Genomic DNA, 12709 nt, shown 5'->3' with positions numbered 1-12709 from the left:
TGGGGCCTGGGGGAACTGAGATCCTGCAAGCCATCCCAGCCTGCTGTCCTGGGCTCCATCCACTTAGGCCAGGCCAACATGGTCTGTATGGAAACCTCCTGGCCCCGCCTCCACGGGGGCCCAACCCTGGGAGACGGGTGTGCAGCCCAGGGATGTCAAACAGGGATGCTGTACTTGGGCCCAGGCAGGACCCAGGTTCAAAGCCAAGATTAAAGAGTAATTACCACCAGAAATCAGGATTTCAGATCTGCCTGACTAGCAAAGATCACTTTAGTCTCCTGGTAGCAGTTTCCTTTAAGCGGTGCAAGAGCTAATAGTACCTGTGCCCCAGAGGTGCTGAGTCAGTGATAATTTAAGTCAGCGAGCCCTGGTGGAGCCGAAGGTCTATCACTGGGTTGTATCTTTCAAGGAAACCTTAGCCAGTCTGTACATCAAGGTCTGTACAGAGAGGCAAGAAACCAAAATACCCTACGCCCGACTCCTCTCATTGTTCCCCAATGTTCCATGATCCTGGGACAGGAGTGAGATGTAGGCGGCAAGGTCCGGGAACATGGTGTTTCCTGGCACCTGCTGAAGGGCTGCAGCAAGGAACAGTAGCCAGTCAGAGAGCCCTTCCAACATCCTCTGTGCAGCAGGACAGGGCACGGGAGGCCCAGAGGTGGAAGGCACTTACACGCCTCCTAATGCTGCTACCCACTGTGTGTCTGACACCCTCCAAGGCCCACTCCCTTGACCTTCCAGCCTCTGCTTAAATATCTTCCCTGCTCAAAACCTCCCTGATTCTCACAACTGCCCTTCAGTCTTTGGGTGGTGAATTACCAAGGTCTTCATTACCGAGCCAAAATCTGCCTCCTCCTGGTCGCTCCCCTCCAAGTGCTTCCGTGCTAGAAGCTTTGCTGACTCATTGCCCTGGACTTTGTCCTTTGATATTCACTTCCCTTCAAGTGACCCATCTGTATACTTTTCTCTCCAGATCAACCACAAGCCCCTCAAGGACAGGGAGAATGTTTTTCTATTTTAACCTCTACTCATTTCCACTCAGCAAATATGTCGTGTGATGTCTGCCTAGGTGACCAGGCCTCTGCCCCCAAGAGATGTCTGATCAATATGGACGGACTGAGAGGATTCACTGATTAGTTTCTGCTCTGATTTTGGAGGACAGTCAAGCCCTGAGGCTCTGGGCTTCACTGATCCATAGCCTGCCCTTTAATCTGGCAGTTTCCTAGCTCACACCTACCTCCCAGCCTCTCAGTTCAAATGCAGAGACACAGATCTTACCCCTACTACAACCTTTCCTCTCACAGTTCTTGATATCTAAAGATGCTGCTGAAATATCACCAGTTATCTTCCAGGAATATGTGACTACAGAAAAAGGGTTTATATACCACATAACCCTTGAGGCAAGATTCTCCCCAGAGACTGCCAGCATTGATGAGCAAGCTCTGAGCCTTGGTGTCTTCATCTCTGAAACAGGGAGAAAAAGTCTACCTCATAGGTTTGCTATGAAGAGCAATTAAGACAGCACATGTAGTGTTAGGCGAATCACTAAAATGAATGGTGGCTACTATCTCAGCTAACACCAAAATTATCAATACCACACCAGCAACTTTCAACTGTGACTATTTCAAATGCCTTCCCTCCAAAGAATTAGGCACGTGCTTGTGTAATGGGTGTAGAGGGATGGGAGAAAAGCCTTCAAGTGACACTGGAATGACCATACTGCCACCAACTGTGGAGTCAGCTTCTCCAGTTAGCCAACATTCTATCTCTAGAGAACAGGTCTTGGTTTCAGACTTACTGAACTGAGTTCCCCAAAACAGCCACTGCTGAGATCCCTGGAGCTAGATGATTTTGCCAGCGGTAGGTGTGCCGAGGAAAGGGCTTTGTCTGGCCCAGTCTGCCTGCCCAGTGTCGGAGTCGGCACTCCCCTCAGGAACTGCCTCGCATCCTGTCCCCCTCCTCCAGGCCTCCCTCAGCCCCCAAGGTGCAGCTGTCTCTTGCTTCTTACCACCCCCCCGCCCCCCACCAACAGCAGCTGGGCCAAAGGCAGCTGAGCAGAGGCGGGGGAAGGGACACGGTCATTTCTGTCACTCAGGGCAGCCTTCCTCTGGCTGAACAGCTGTCAGATGGCTTCTGCATTACTGATTTTCTTCCGCATCCAAGTGGGCATCTGAAGCGAAGCTCCCTAGTCGGCTGGGGTCCACTGCCTCTCATCTTCCTTGAAAAACCCACCATTTCAAACACCACCAAAACACTCCAACAGAAATGTGTGATGCTGGAGACGGGTTCCGGGCAGGGAACCAAGTAGCTTCTGGAAATGCACTAGAAAGTCCAAAACAGATGCGGCAGATTCTTCCCTATGTGTGCCCATTCTGGGCGGAACTATAAAAACGAAAGGACTTTGCCATCAAACTGGCGAAGAAGGCATCTTCCTGCCCTCACTTTGTAGGCAGAAGAAGAGATCTGCCTGCGTCTCCCGCGGGAGGTAGAGCACCACCCCCTGCCCTGTGCTGCCAGAGGCGCCCACTGAGGGGCCACACCACCTGTCCTAGGGCGACCCACTGTCCAGGCTCGCTCAGGACTCAGGGACCTCCCAGGATGCAGCACTTTCAGTGCGAAAGTCAGGAACGGCCAGGGCAAACCCTGAGGAGTTGGTCAACCTAGCCTGTCCCCAGAATAGCGAGCCTGGGCCGGAGGTCACCAGCCTCCCACCTGCTCTCGATTTGGCTGCCGGTGGTAGCTGCAATGAACAGGGTAACATCTGACAGGAAAAGCAGCGGGGTGGTGAGGGCCAGGCTGCCATAAAAAGCCTCCCAAGGTGTCCTGCCCCATTTTCAGCAGCTCTGCTCCATCCTCTCAACAACCCCCTTTCCTCTCAACTCTAAGTCTCTGTACCCAGCAAGAGAAAATGAGGCTAGTGGGAAGCTGGTTCTGGGGTTCCTTCCAGAGGGCCCATATCCGAGGATTCCGCTAACGTCCCGGGAACACAGCCTCCTGAGCTGCTCTCCCTGAGCAAAGCTTCCTTGTGGCTCCGAAGCCGATGGGAGGCTGGCCATCCCATCCCCAAGGCCAAAAGACACGGCTCCCTGAAGATACTGAAGTCTACCATAGGGAACCCTGAAACAGCCTCCTCTGGTTCCTGGCCTGTTTTCCGGAGTTGATTCCTCACCTCATTGATGGATGTGGCAGGGAGTAAACCCCCTTGTCCCCTGACAGCCCGAGAAGGCACATCCGAGGGCAAGTCAGTTAGCTGCCTGAAGGACACAGGCTCTTGGGACCAGGGCAGCCTCTCCCAACAAGAAGTGCTTTATTCCAGGGAATTTCCCCAGGGCTGTGTGAGAAGACAGCCCCTGCTGACCCCAGAGGCGCCCTCAGGACCTTCCAGTTGAGCTGCTGCTAATTCTGATACCAAAACAAAACAAAACAAAATCAAAACCCCTCAGGAGTGTTTCTCTCAGTCCAGCTTAACCTCCTCCAGGAAGACTGCATCCCCAAAGTCCCAATCCAAGGATGAGAAGCATCTGTCTGTCCTGCTCCTTAGACAAAAGCTTTGAGGGACCGCCTGACGAAGAGACAGAGATAGGCGGAATCACGCTCTGTCCCCAGCTATGGACCCTGGAGGCTTCAAGAAGCTCCACAACAGGCTGCCGACCACGAGCCCAGCACCATGGTGGGGCCACTAGAGACTTCCTGCTGGAAGTGGAATCCGGAACAGACTCCACAGTCCGCCCGGTTTCTGGAGGAGAGGGGCCAGAGGACACCAGCTCCCCAGAGTCTCCATCCTGGCACCACGCCGCTGGGGGACAGTCTGAGGACGGCCTCGCGCTTGCGTGTCCTGCGAGGAGAGTACCAGGCCCACCTCCATGTCACCCACTTCCAGAGTCCGGAGAAGACTGGCAGGCCCCGTTGCCGGCCGGAGAGACTTCTCTTGCCGGCTTCTGGGGACAGCTCTGCTGCTGAGCAGGGCTGGAGAGCTGCAATTATGGAGACAGGATAAGAGCTATTTTGGGAAGAAGCCGTCGTGCTGCCAAGGCTTTTGACTTCCTAAACTAAAACAAGATGCACAAAGAAAGAGGGTGAGGGTGGAGACCAACAGGGAGAGACTGGCTCTGTCAGAAACATCCCATCCAGAATAAGGGGAAATATAACCCCTTCCCAGAGGTATAGATTTGCATCAAGAGGGGATCAAGAGGCTGGCTGTTAAGCTCCCTGAGCCCTGGCTATGGGAAAGAGTGGGCAATCTGACCACCTCCCCCCTGAATTCCCTGCTGACTCCCTCCCACCTAAGACCCTCCAAGAGCACTTCTTCAGTCTGTTGCATTTCTTTGAACATTTGAGCACAGATGATTTTGTAATGTTGTTGAAATATTTTCTGGCCATGTCTTATCTCCCCATCCAGACAGTAAGCCAAAGAATGTGTGTGTTGTGCAGCGTAGATGGTTTCCCCAACTGTGCCTAGCAGAGTGCTAAGCTTCTGATAAAAATTGCTGATGGAAGGAAGGGAGGGAGAAAGGCAGGAGAGAGAAGGAGTACTGTCTTGCATGGAGATAATCTAAAGGAAGCTGCTCCCACCCAGAGCTGAGCTCCGGGTAGAGCGTGAGATAAGCAGCAAGGCAGAGGGGGTGGCAGCCCCATTCCTGGCACCTCCCCTGCAGCCGTGCCGTTATCGGAGTTCAGGCTGTTCTGCCCCCCAATTTTATATACACACATCTCATTTGTTTTCCATCTGCAGTCAACCGTCCATCTTGGGCTAGTCCACGAACAGGACCCATTACAGGCCATGCTGGGCTTTGGATAAGGGAGAGATAAGGCAAGAGAAAGAATAAAGGCAAGAGAGCTTGGACTATCTTATCAAACGTGGGTCAAGAAGAATGAAAGTACTTAGAAGAACAACACGCTGTGAAATCAGGACACTCTTTGCCAAATTCAGGACACGGGGCTGCCGAGAGCAGAGTTCACCTTGTCCCTTTCCAAGTTAAGGACTCGAATAGTGTGTAACCCAGAAAAGCAGCCCCTTTGTGGAGAGCCCTAGGCCAGAGAGGGGACAGCCAAGTGGGGACGGATCCAACCTATGGCTCCCCAGACAGTCTTCCCAAGGAGAACCTGGCAGGATTCGTCGTTTGCCAAAAGGTCTCTACTCTTCCTCTCCAGTGTTGCAGCGAGCTCTGGTGTCTTCGTGTGAATGTCTCCCTGGAGATGCCACCCCATAGGTGCCCAGCTTGGCAAGTGGAACACAGGCTGGATTTCAGCCCCTGCCTCTCTGCCAGGTACCCATGTGCAGTGAGCAACCTGCTCAACCACAGGGAGCACCTCTGTCTGTCTCCTTTCATATCTGCTTCCATGAAAGGGTGAGAGGGGCACTTGGATCAGGGGGGAGCACAGGAAGACTGGAAGTAACTTCCCAGGGGCGTTCTTACCTCCTCATCTGTCATAATGGAGAGAGTAGAAGCCAGGCATTCCCAGGGGGCAGCAAATGGAATTCAGAGAGTGCCAACAGGAGGGGAAAAAGAGAATTTTACTAAAGACATCCAGTGGACTTGGGCATAACCTGGCCCAAATTCCTTCCTAGTCCAAAATGGCCCAAGTGAAAACAGCTAGCAAGTTTCCAGGCACAGTGAGCGCTGAGCTTTACATGTTAATTGCTTAGCGAGGCCTTGCAAGAACCTTCAAAGGAAGCCAATAATAGATAGGGGAACTAATGACCAGAAAGGTAAAATAACTTACCCAAGGTCACAGTCAGAAAATAGAGAGACCAGGGCTCACACCCAGTAATATAGCTCGAGTCCTTATTCTAAAAACCTCTCCTTTGTGGAGCTTTGCTCCCTCTGGGGGGCAGAGCTGCTGGCAGGGACTGGGACTGCATCCCAGGGCTCTCCCCTTTCTAGAAACGTCTTCATCCAGAGCCCTGGCCTCCCTCACACTCACAGGCTGGAGTCTGTTGTCCACAACACGTGAAGCAGGAATTCCTTGGCACTAAGGTACTCTGTATTAAGATTGACCCCGGCCTTCCCTCCCACCAGAGAGGTCAAAAGCACAAAGTGAACAGGGGGTGGGCTCAGACCCTGGGGGTTCTCCAGCTGGCTGAAGACCCACTGATGTTCTTAAGGCTCTCGCCTAGACATCCCTGGAGATCCTGCTTCGGCCACAGCCAATAAGTACTTCCCTGGTCCTGGGGTGGGGGTCTTGAGGAGGGTTCTGAGGAAGCAGAGAGACACACGAGGAGACCCCTCAAGCTGCATTAGTTTGGAGTTAGTCCTGAGTAAGACCGTGATCAGGCAGTTTATGTTAGTGGGGCTTTTGACATTTGCTTTTTAATCACACAATAGGTTAAGACCAGCTTGTCTGAAAGGCCATGGGCTTATGTCATTCTCCATTCCCAACATGACTACTTCCTACCAAAAGGAGACTCTTGAAAATGCAGAGAGATTCCAAGTCCCAAACGAATGACTCTAACGGTAGGATTTTAGGCAACGTGAGGAGTTCCTCTGCCCCCTGAGGTCAAAGCCCGGCAGGCACCATGCTGACAGACCTAGCTCTGGGATTCAGAGGCCACCCTCCCACCTGTTCTCCTGCCCCCAGCCCCCCAAAGCGGACCCGCGGGAGGGAAAAGCACAGACCTTTTAGCCACCAGAAGACACGATTGTACATTTCCTCAGAGACATCTGAAAGTAACAGAGATTGTTGCTTTTTTTTCTCTCTCTGTGGGATGCGCTCCCCGCCCCTCACTACTTCACCTCTCCCTTCCTAGCTCTACATTTCTCCACCCAAAGCTGCCCTCAGCCCTTGGCGCTCTCCCCAAGAAGCTCCTCCAAGCTCCTCCAACCTAAGACCAAGTGCCGCGTTCCCGCTCTCCTGCTCCCCCTTCTCCCCACCCTCCCTCGTGCCACTGTGAACGCCTCTCCCCTCTCAGAAACCTAAGTCCCAGCTCATTTACGGCCCCGCCTTCTCCACTTGGTTGCCAGAATATTTACCTGAGGACCTTTATTCTCGTCACCAGCCCTCACCCCGCTCAGTTCTTCCTCTCCACCCCTGGGAAGTAGCTTCCCACCCTGCAGACCACTCTCTACTACCTTCCATTGAAAGGTTAAGCAGCGCTGCCTGGAAGAGTCAATGCCTGACGCCGGCCCAAGCATCGTCATCGGCCTCATTAGCTTGGAGCTCAGAGAAGCTGGTGGGGAAGGAAGGGAGCAATGGGCTCAAGGATGGGTCTAGCTTTGGCACTGGCGGGAGGGCAGCTCTGAGGCCCAGAATGAGGAGGGGGGACGTCCTCCCACCCCGGCGTCCCACCTCACTAAATCGGGGCTGCACCTGGGCAATCTGCTTCTGCACATACCCATGAAGAAAACACTAAACCTTTGAGTGGGATGTCTGGAGGTGTGCTTGGGGGCCTGTGGCACTTCCCTCAATGGTGACGGACTCGGAGACTCCTTTGGTGATGATAGTGGTGATGGACTTGCCTTCTGTCTCTGGAACATCAGATCCTCACAGAAAGGGCTGGTTTCCATTTCAAAAAAAGGCAGTGAAGGGTCTGGGGGAGGAGGGGACTTGGGCTCGAAATCAGGTGTTATCGGCCGACTGTTGGGCATTTCACCTTCAGGGCTGAGTAAGGCCCACCACGTGGAGTCTGGCCCGTATCTCGGTAAGCACCGAGGGGGCAAGGGCCGAGGGGTCAGTTCCAGCTCTGCGTGGATCGAGTGCTTTCTAGAAGAGGGCTCTGGAGGCCTAAGTGTGGGTCGTGTGAACTCGTAGATACTGTCTGAGCGTTTTGTGGTATGTTGCTTATAGAAGGGCCCCAGAGTGACAAAGGCAGAGGATTTGAAGGGGCTCTCAGATGCTGCTCGAGACGTTCCGCGGGAAGCTGACTGTGCCCCGGGGGAGATGGTGACCCTGCGACCACCCTCACTCTCTCCTCGCATTGAGGGCTTCATGCTGGGCTCCACTTCTGATGGTATTAAAACCTTTGGGGAGGACTTGGTTTCGTTGTACACAGAGGGCCTGTGGACGGGCTCAGGCTCAGGGCGCACAGCCTTGTGTCCACTGTTCAAATCTTTAAGGACAGAGAATGTGAGGGATGATTCCATGTTCACACTTCTATGCAAGGCCTTAGGTTCTGCATAAATTGAGTTCTGACGGCCCATTTCATATTCTGGCCCAGGAATTCTTCTCTGGGGTGACCGAGAGTCTGGATAGATGCGGTTGCCGCCATGTTCTGGGCTAGGGGGTCTCCTTGGAAATCTGATATCCCCAGCAGTCACACTCTTTCTAATGGGCTCAGTTTGGACCGCTTGATCCTTTGGGCAAATCAAAGGCCTCCGGGGAACTCTGACCCCTTGTGGGTATTGGACCTTGGAGGGTGGCTCGTCTTCTAAGAGTATGAAGTCATCCTTCTGGTCGACAAAACTCAACCGGCGAGAGGATTTGGCCTCTGGAATTAGCGAGAAACGATTACTGATGTCACGCCCTGGCCTGGTCTCAACCCCTCTTCTAGTTGCTTCCTCTCTGGACGGACTGACGTTCTGAGGCACCTGACCGGTGTAGGGCACCGACTCGCCCTGAATCAGCTTTCGAGGAGGAGAGGCCTGGCGGGATGTATCAGTTCTGGATCGGGTCTCGGATCGAGGGTTGAGTGCTCCAGAGGGGCCAGGCCCTGACTGAGGGGAGCTAGAGCGAAGGTAGTCTGATGATAAATGGAGAGCAGTGGTGTGCCCAGCTTCTGATCTTCGATGGCCTGTCGGGATCGTGGAGGCTGGGCCACTCCGCTGGCTCGAGGAGACAAGGTACCCCTGTCCCCGCTGAGGGGTCATGCTAGCAACCTCGGCCCCTTTCTGTGCTGAAACTGCCACCCTGGACCCAGTTTTATTTGTCTTGACCACATGATATGTTGTGCCTCTTTGGGTAGAGCCCATATTTTACCGGCTGGCTTGTATTCAGGGTCCTAACAAAGCCTGAATATTTATCCTCAGTTTTAAAAGCCGCTGTTCTTGCACTCCCACAAAAGTGGCTGTTGTTCTCCAGGTGTCTCTACTAGTCCCCTTAGCTACCTGCCTGGTGATGTCATAAAGGAAGGAGCCTCCTATTAAATATTCTGGCACACAGACACAGTTCTTCAGAGACTGTCAAGCAATAATGGCAACTGTGGATTGTCTTTCATGTTAACACCACCAAAGCTTTGACCAAGTTCTTAGCAAAACCAGGATTTCCTGGTGTAGAAGGAAGGCTCTAGATCCTCCCTTACTCTCCCCAGGTTCTAGGAACTCTCAGAGACTCATCCAGAGAGAAGGAACCAGTTTGAATATCCTACTAAGGCAGGGCTCCTCAAATCAATCCCACTGTGTTAGCCCCAATTTTAATAAGATGCAATGTTACAAAACTGTCCCAATTTGGTTTGGAGCTGCACTGAATATCAGTCACAAAATAGAATCCCAGCTTTCTACAGGTTTCGTGGGTGGTTTTGTTGGCCGTGGGGTGAAAACCCAGGTTGCTCAGATCATAAATTCTCACACATTCTTGGCCCAGGAGTGCGTGTAGGCTTGTAGAAGGAGTCAGTCATCAGTTTCAATCACAAACGGCTCTTTGTGTACCTTGGACAAGTTACTCGACTTGCCGGAGACTTGGCTTCTTCATCTGGACACCACTGCCTGATAGATGCATGTCACACAGTGAATGGTACTCCTTTCTCACAAGCCCCTCCTCTCAGCTATCCTGATCAGCTAGACTCCAGTTCTTTCTTCATTTGAAGAAAGACTTTCCACCTTGGATGACCATTTATTGATTCATATTTAGTTTTGGTGGCCCTGGGTCTTCGTTGCTACCTGTGGGCTTTCTCTAGTTGCAGCAAATTGCAGCTACTCTCTCCTTGTGGTGCATGGGCTTCTTGTTGTGGCAGCTTCTCTTGCGGAGAGCAGTCTTCAATAGTTGTGGTGCATGGACTTAGCTGCTCCATGGCATGTGGGATCTTCCTGGAGCAGGGATCAAATTCACGTCCTCTCCACTGGCAGGTGGATTCTTAATCACCAGGGAAGTCCTTGGGTGATCATTTTGGATAAGAGAGAAACACAGTCATCTTTCTCTTCCTTTTGCATGCTAGTTCTCTCTCTCCCTCTCTGAGACAGACCCTACGGTATCCAGCATTCCACTGTTGACTCTGAAGGGTCATGATAGTTATTGGATATTCAGGATCACAGTTTCTGGATCTTTATATTCAGAATTGATTAGAGACATAAAGTCAAAATTTAAAAAAATTTTTTTTTTTTTTGCCTCGCTGTGGGTCTTGCAGGATCTGAGTTCCCTGACCAGGGATTGAACCCAGGCAGTGGCATTGAAAGCACCAAGTCCTAATCACTCGATCACCAGGGAACTCCCCAAACAAAAAAACATTTTTACATATCAGGTATCTCAATAGATTGAGAAACTTTGAGCTAGTGACACAGGTCTCAAGAATACAAAATTCTGGTCCTCAAGCCTGCCAGGCCCCTGACAGTGGGGGCCCAAGGGACTGTTTGGCCTTCTCTCACTCCTGAGTCCCGGGTCCTTCTCTCACTTCTGGTCCCTGCTGTCTGCGTGTACCCCAGACTCAGGGAGGAGCTGCACTGGAGTGAGACACCATGCTCTGTCCCGGTGCCTGCTTCCGTGGTTGAAGTGATTCCACCAAGAAGAAATGAGAGATACAAACGCCTGCTCCACTTCCAAAAGGCAAGGTTCTGTATGACACAGAAGGAGAACAATAGGTATGGAGCAAGATGACTGGCTCTGGAGAATTTGGTTTGATATATTTAGCTTTCCCAACAAAGAAACTGGACTTTCTGGGTGGCTCAGTGTGTGAAGAATCCACCTGCAATGCAGGAGACACAGGAGACGTCAGTTTGATCCCTGGGTTGGGAAAGGCCCCTGGAGGAGGGTATGGCAACCCACTCCAGTATTCTTGCCTGGAGAATCCCATGGACAGAGGAGCCTGGCAGGCTATGGTCAATAGGGTCTCAAAGAGTCAGACACAATTGAAGCGACTGGACATGTATGCACAAGTAAACCAGATAAAGACAGGATATACATAATAAAAGCAGAATATCAAGAAAATGGCTATTATCAGAATTTAAATTTTTTCAAAGAGCTCCCCAAAAAATACTATCAAAAGGTGGATAGAACCCGAACTACATGCTTATTTAGGAATTCCTCTGTTTTACAGATCTGGTATGACTGAATTCAAGGGAAGAAGTTACAGATTTATGGTAATGGAAAGACTGTGCTGTGTGCTTAGTCACTCAGTCCTGTCCGACCCTTTACAACCCTGTGGACTATAGCCCCCCAGGCTACTCTGTCCTTGGGATTCTCCAGGAAAGAATACTGGAGTGGGTAGCCATGCCCTCCTCCAGGGGAAGTGGACTCATAGAAGATCTCAGACTAAAATGGTACTTTAAAAAAGGCAACTGTCTTGCAGCTAGGTATCCAAATGTTGGATGTACTGGAAAATATACATGAAAATGAATATGCTCATGGTAGAAAAGCAGTGAATCTACTTTTGGGTTACAGAAATCCAGATAGAGTTTATCTTACAGATTATGGCTTTTCCTACAGGTATTGAGAACCACAAACAGTATCTGGAAAATCCTAATAAAGGCCAAAATGGGACTTAAGAGTTTATCAGCTTGGATGCTCACAAAGGAACAGGTGAAATAGCCTAGTACTTGGCGTATACTAGTAACTCACTATATGATGATATGAAGAAAAGCCAAACTACCAGTGCTCAAGAAAATTATGAACCCAAGTGGAATGAATACCTTTAAGATGACTGGAATTTTCCACTAGAGGAGAGGGTGTAACTGCATACTCCAGTCAAAAAATTGATTCATGAAAGGCTGCCCAAAGCAAGTTAATCAAATGCAAAATAGGTTAATGGAAAAAAGTCCACTTTGAGAGAAGTGCTGAATCCTGGGCAACATGGAGACAAGAGCAAAAGAGGAGAAGCTGACTGGACTGCTTAACAATGAAACAGCTCAGGAAAGACAAAAATACGGTGAGTCTTAAGAACTGTTGAAGTAAAAAGTTATCCACAAAAATCCAGCTGTATACAATTCCCAAATGCATTTTATGAACCCTATCAAGATCTTACCAGGCCAGATGTATTCAATTGGTAAAGTTCTCCATTTTGATACACATACACTTTTTTTTTTAATTAGTTGGAGGCTAATTACTTCACAGCATTTCAGTGGGTTTTGTCATACATTGATATGAATCAGCCATAGAGTTACACATATTCCCCATCCCGATCCCCCCTCCCACCTCCCTCTCCACCCGATTCCTCTGGGTCTTCCCAGTGCACCAGGCCCGAGCACTTGTCTCATGCATCCCACCTGGGCTGGTGATCTGTTTCACCATAGATAATATACATGCTGTTCTTTCGAAACATCCCACCCTCACCTTCTCCCACAGAGTTCAAAAGTCTGTTCTGTACTTCTGGTACTTCTGTGTCTCTTTTTCTGTTTTGCATAAAGGGTTGTCGTTACCATCTTTCTAAATTCCATATGTATGTGTTAGTATGCTGTAATGTTCTTTATCTTTCTGGCTTACTTCACTCTGTATAATGGGCTCCCGTTTCATCCATCTCATTAGAACTGATTCAAATGAATTCTTTTTAACGGCTGAGTAATATTCCATGGTGTATATGTACCACAGCTTCCTTATCCATTCATCTGCTGATGGGCATCTAGGTTGC

The 12709-nt window shown here is 50.6% G+C and overlaps 1 protein-coding gene and 1 pseudogene across 1 annotated transcript; one reads left to right on the top strand and one right to left on the bottom strand.

Annotated features, from left to right (window-relative positions):
• Positions 1-4732: 4732 nt before the first annotated feature.
• LOC122436692 (uncharacterized protein C17orf47 homolog) lies at positions 4733-8906 on the bottom strand. The gene is made up of 3 exons (XM_043460705.1): positions 7334-8906; positions 6562-6662; positions 4733-4750 (listed from the first exon to the last, which is right to left on the bottom strand). The coding sequence occupies exons 1-3, from the start codon at positions 8904-8906 to the stop codon at positions 4733-4735; spliced, it is 1692 nt and encodes a 563-aa protein (XP_043316640.1).
• Positions 8907-9645: 739 nt separating this feature from the next.
• On the top strand, positions 9646-11678 carry LOC122436638 (annotated as a pseudogene).
• The last annotated feature ends 1031 nt before the right edge of the window (positions 11679-12709 follow it).

The sequence above is a fragment of the Cervus canadensis genome, chromosome 1 (genome assembly GCF_019320065.1).
Source record: "Cervus canadensis isolate Bull #8, Minnesota chromosome 1, ASM1932006v1, whole genome shotgun sequence".
Classification (NCBI taxonomy): Eukaryota; Metazoa; Chordata; class Mammalia; order Artiodactyla; family Cervidae; genus Cervus; species Cervus canadensis.
This window is presented reverse-complemented; position numbering and strand designations above follow the sequence as displayed.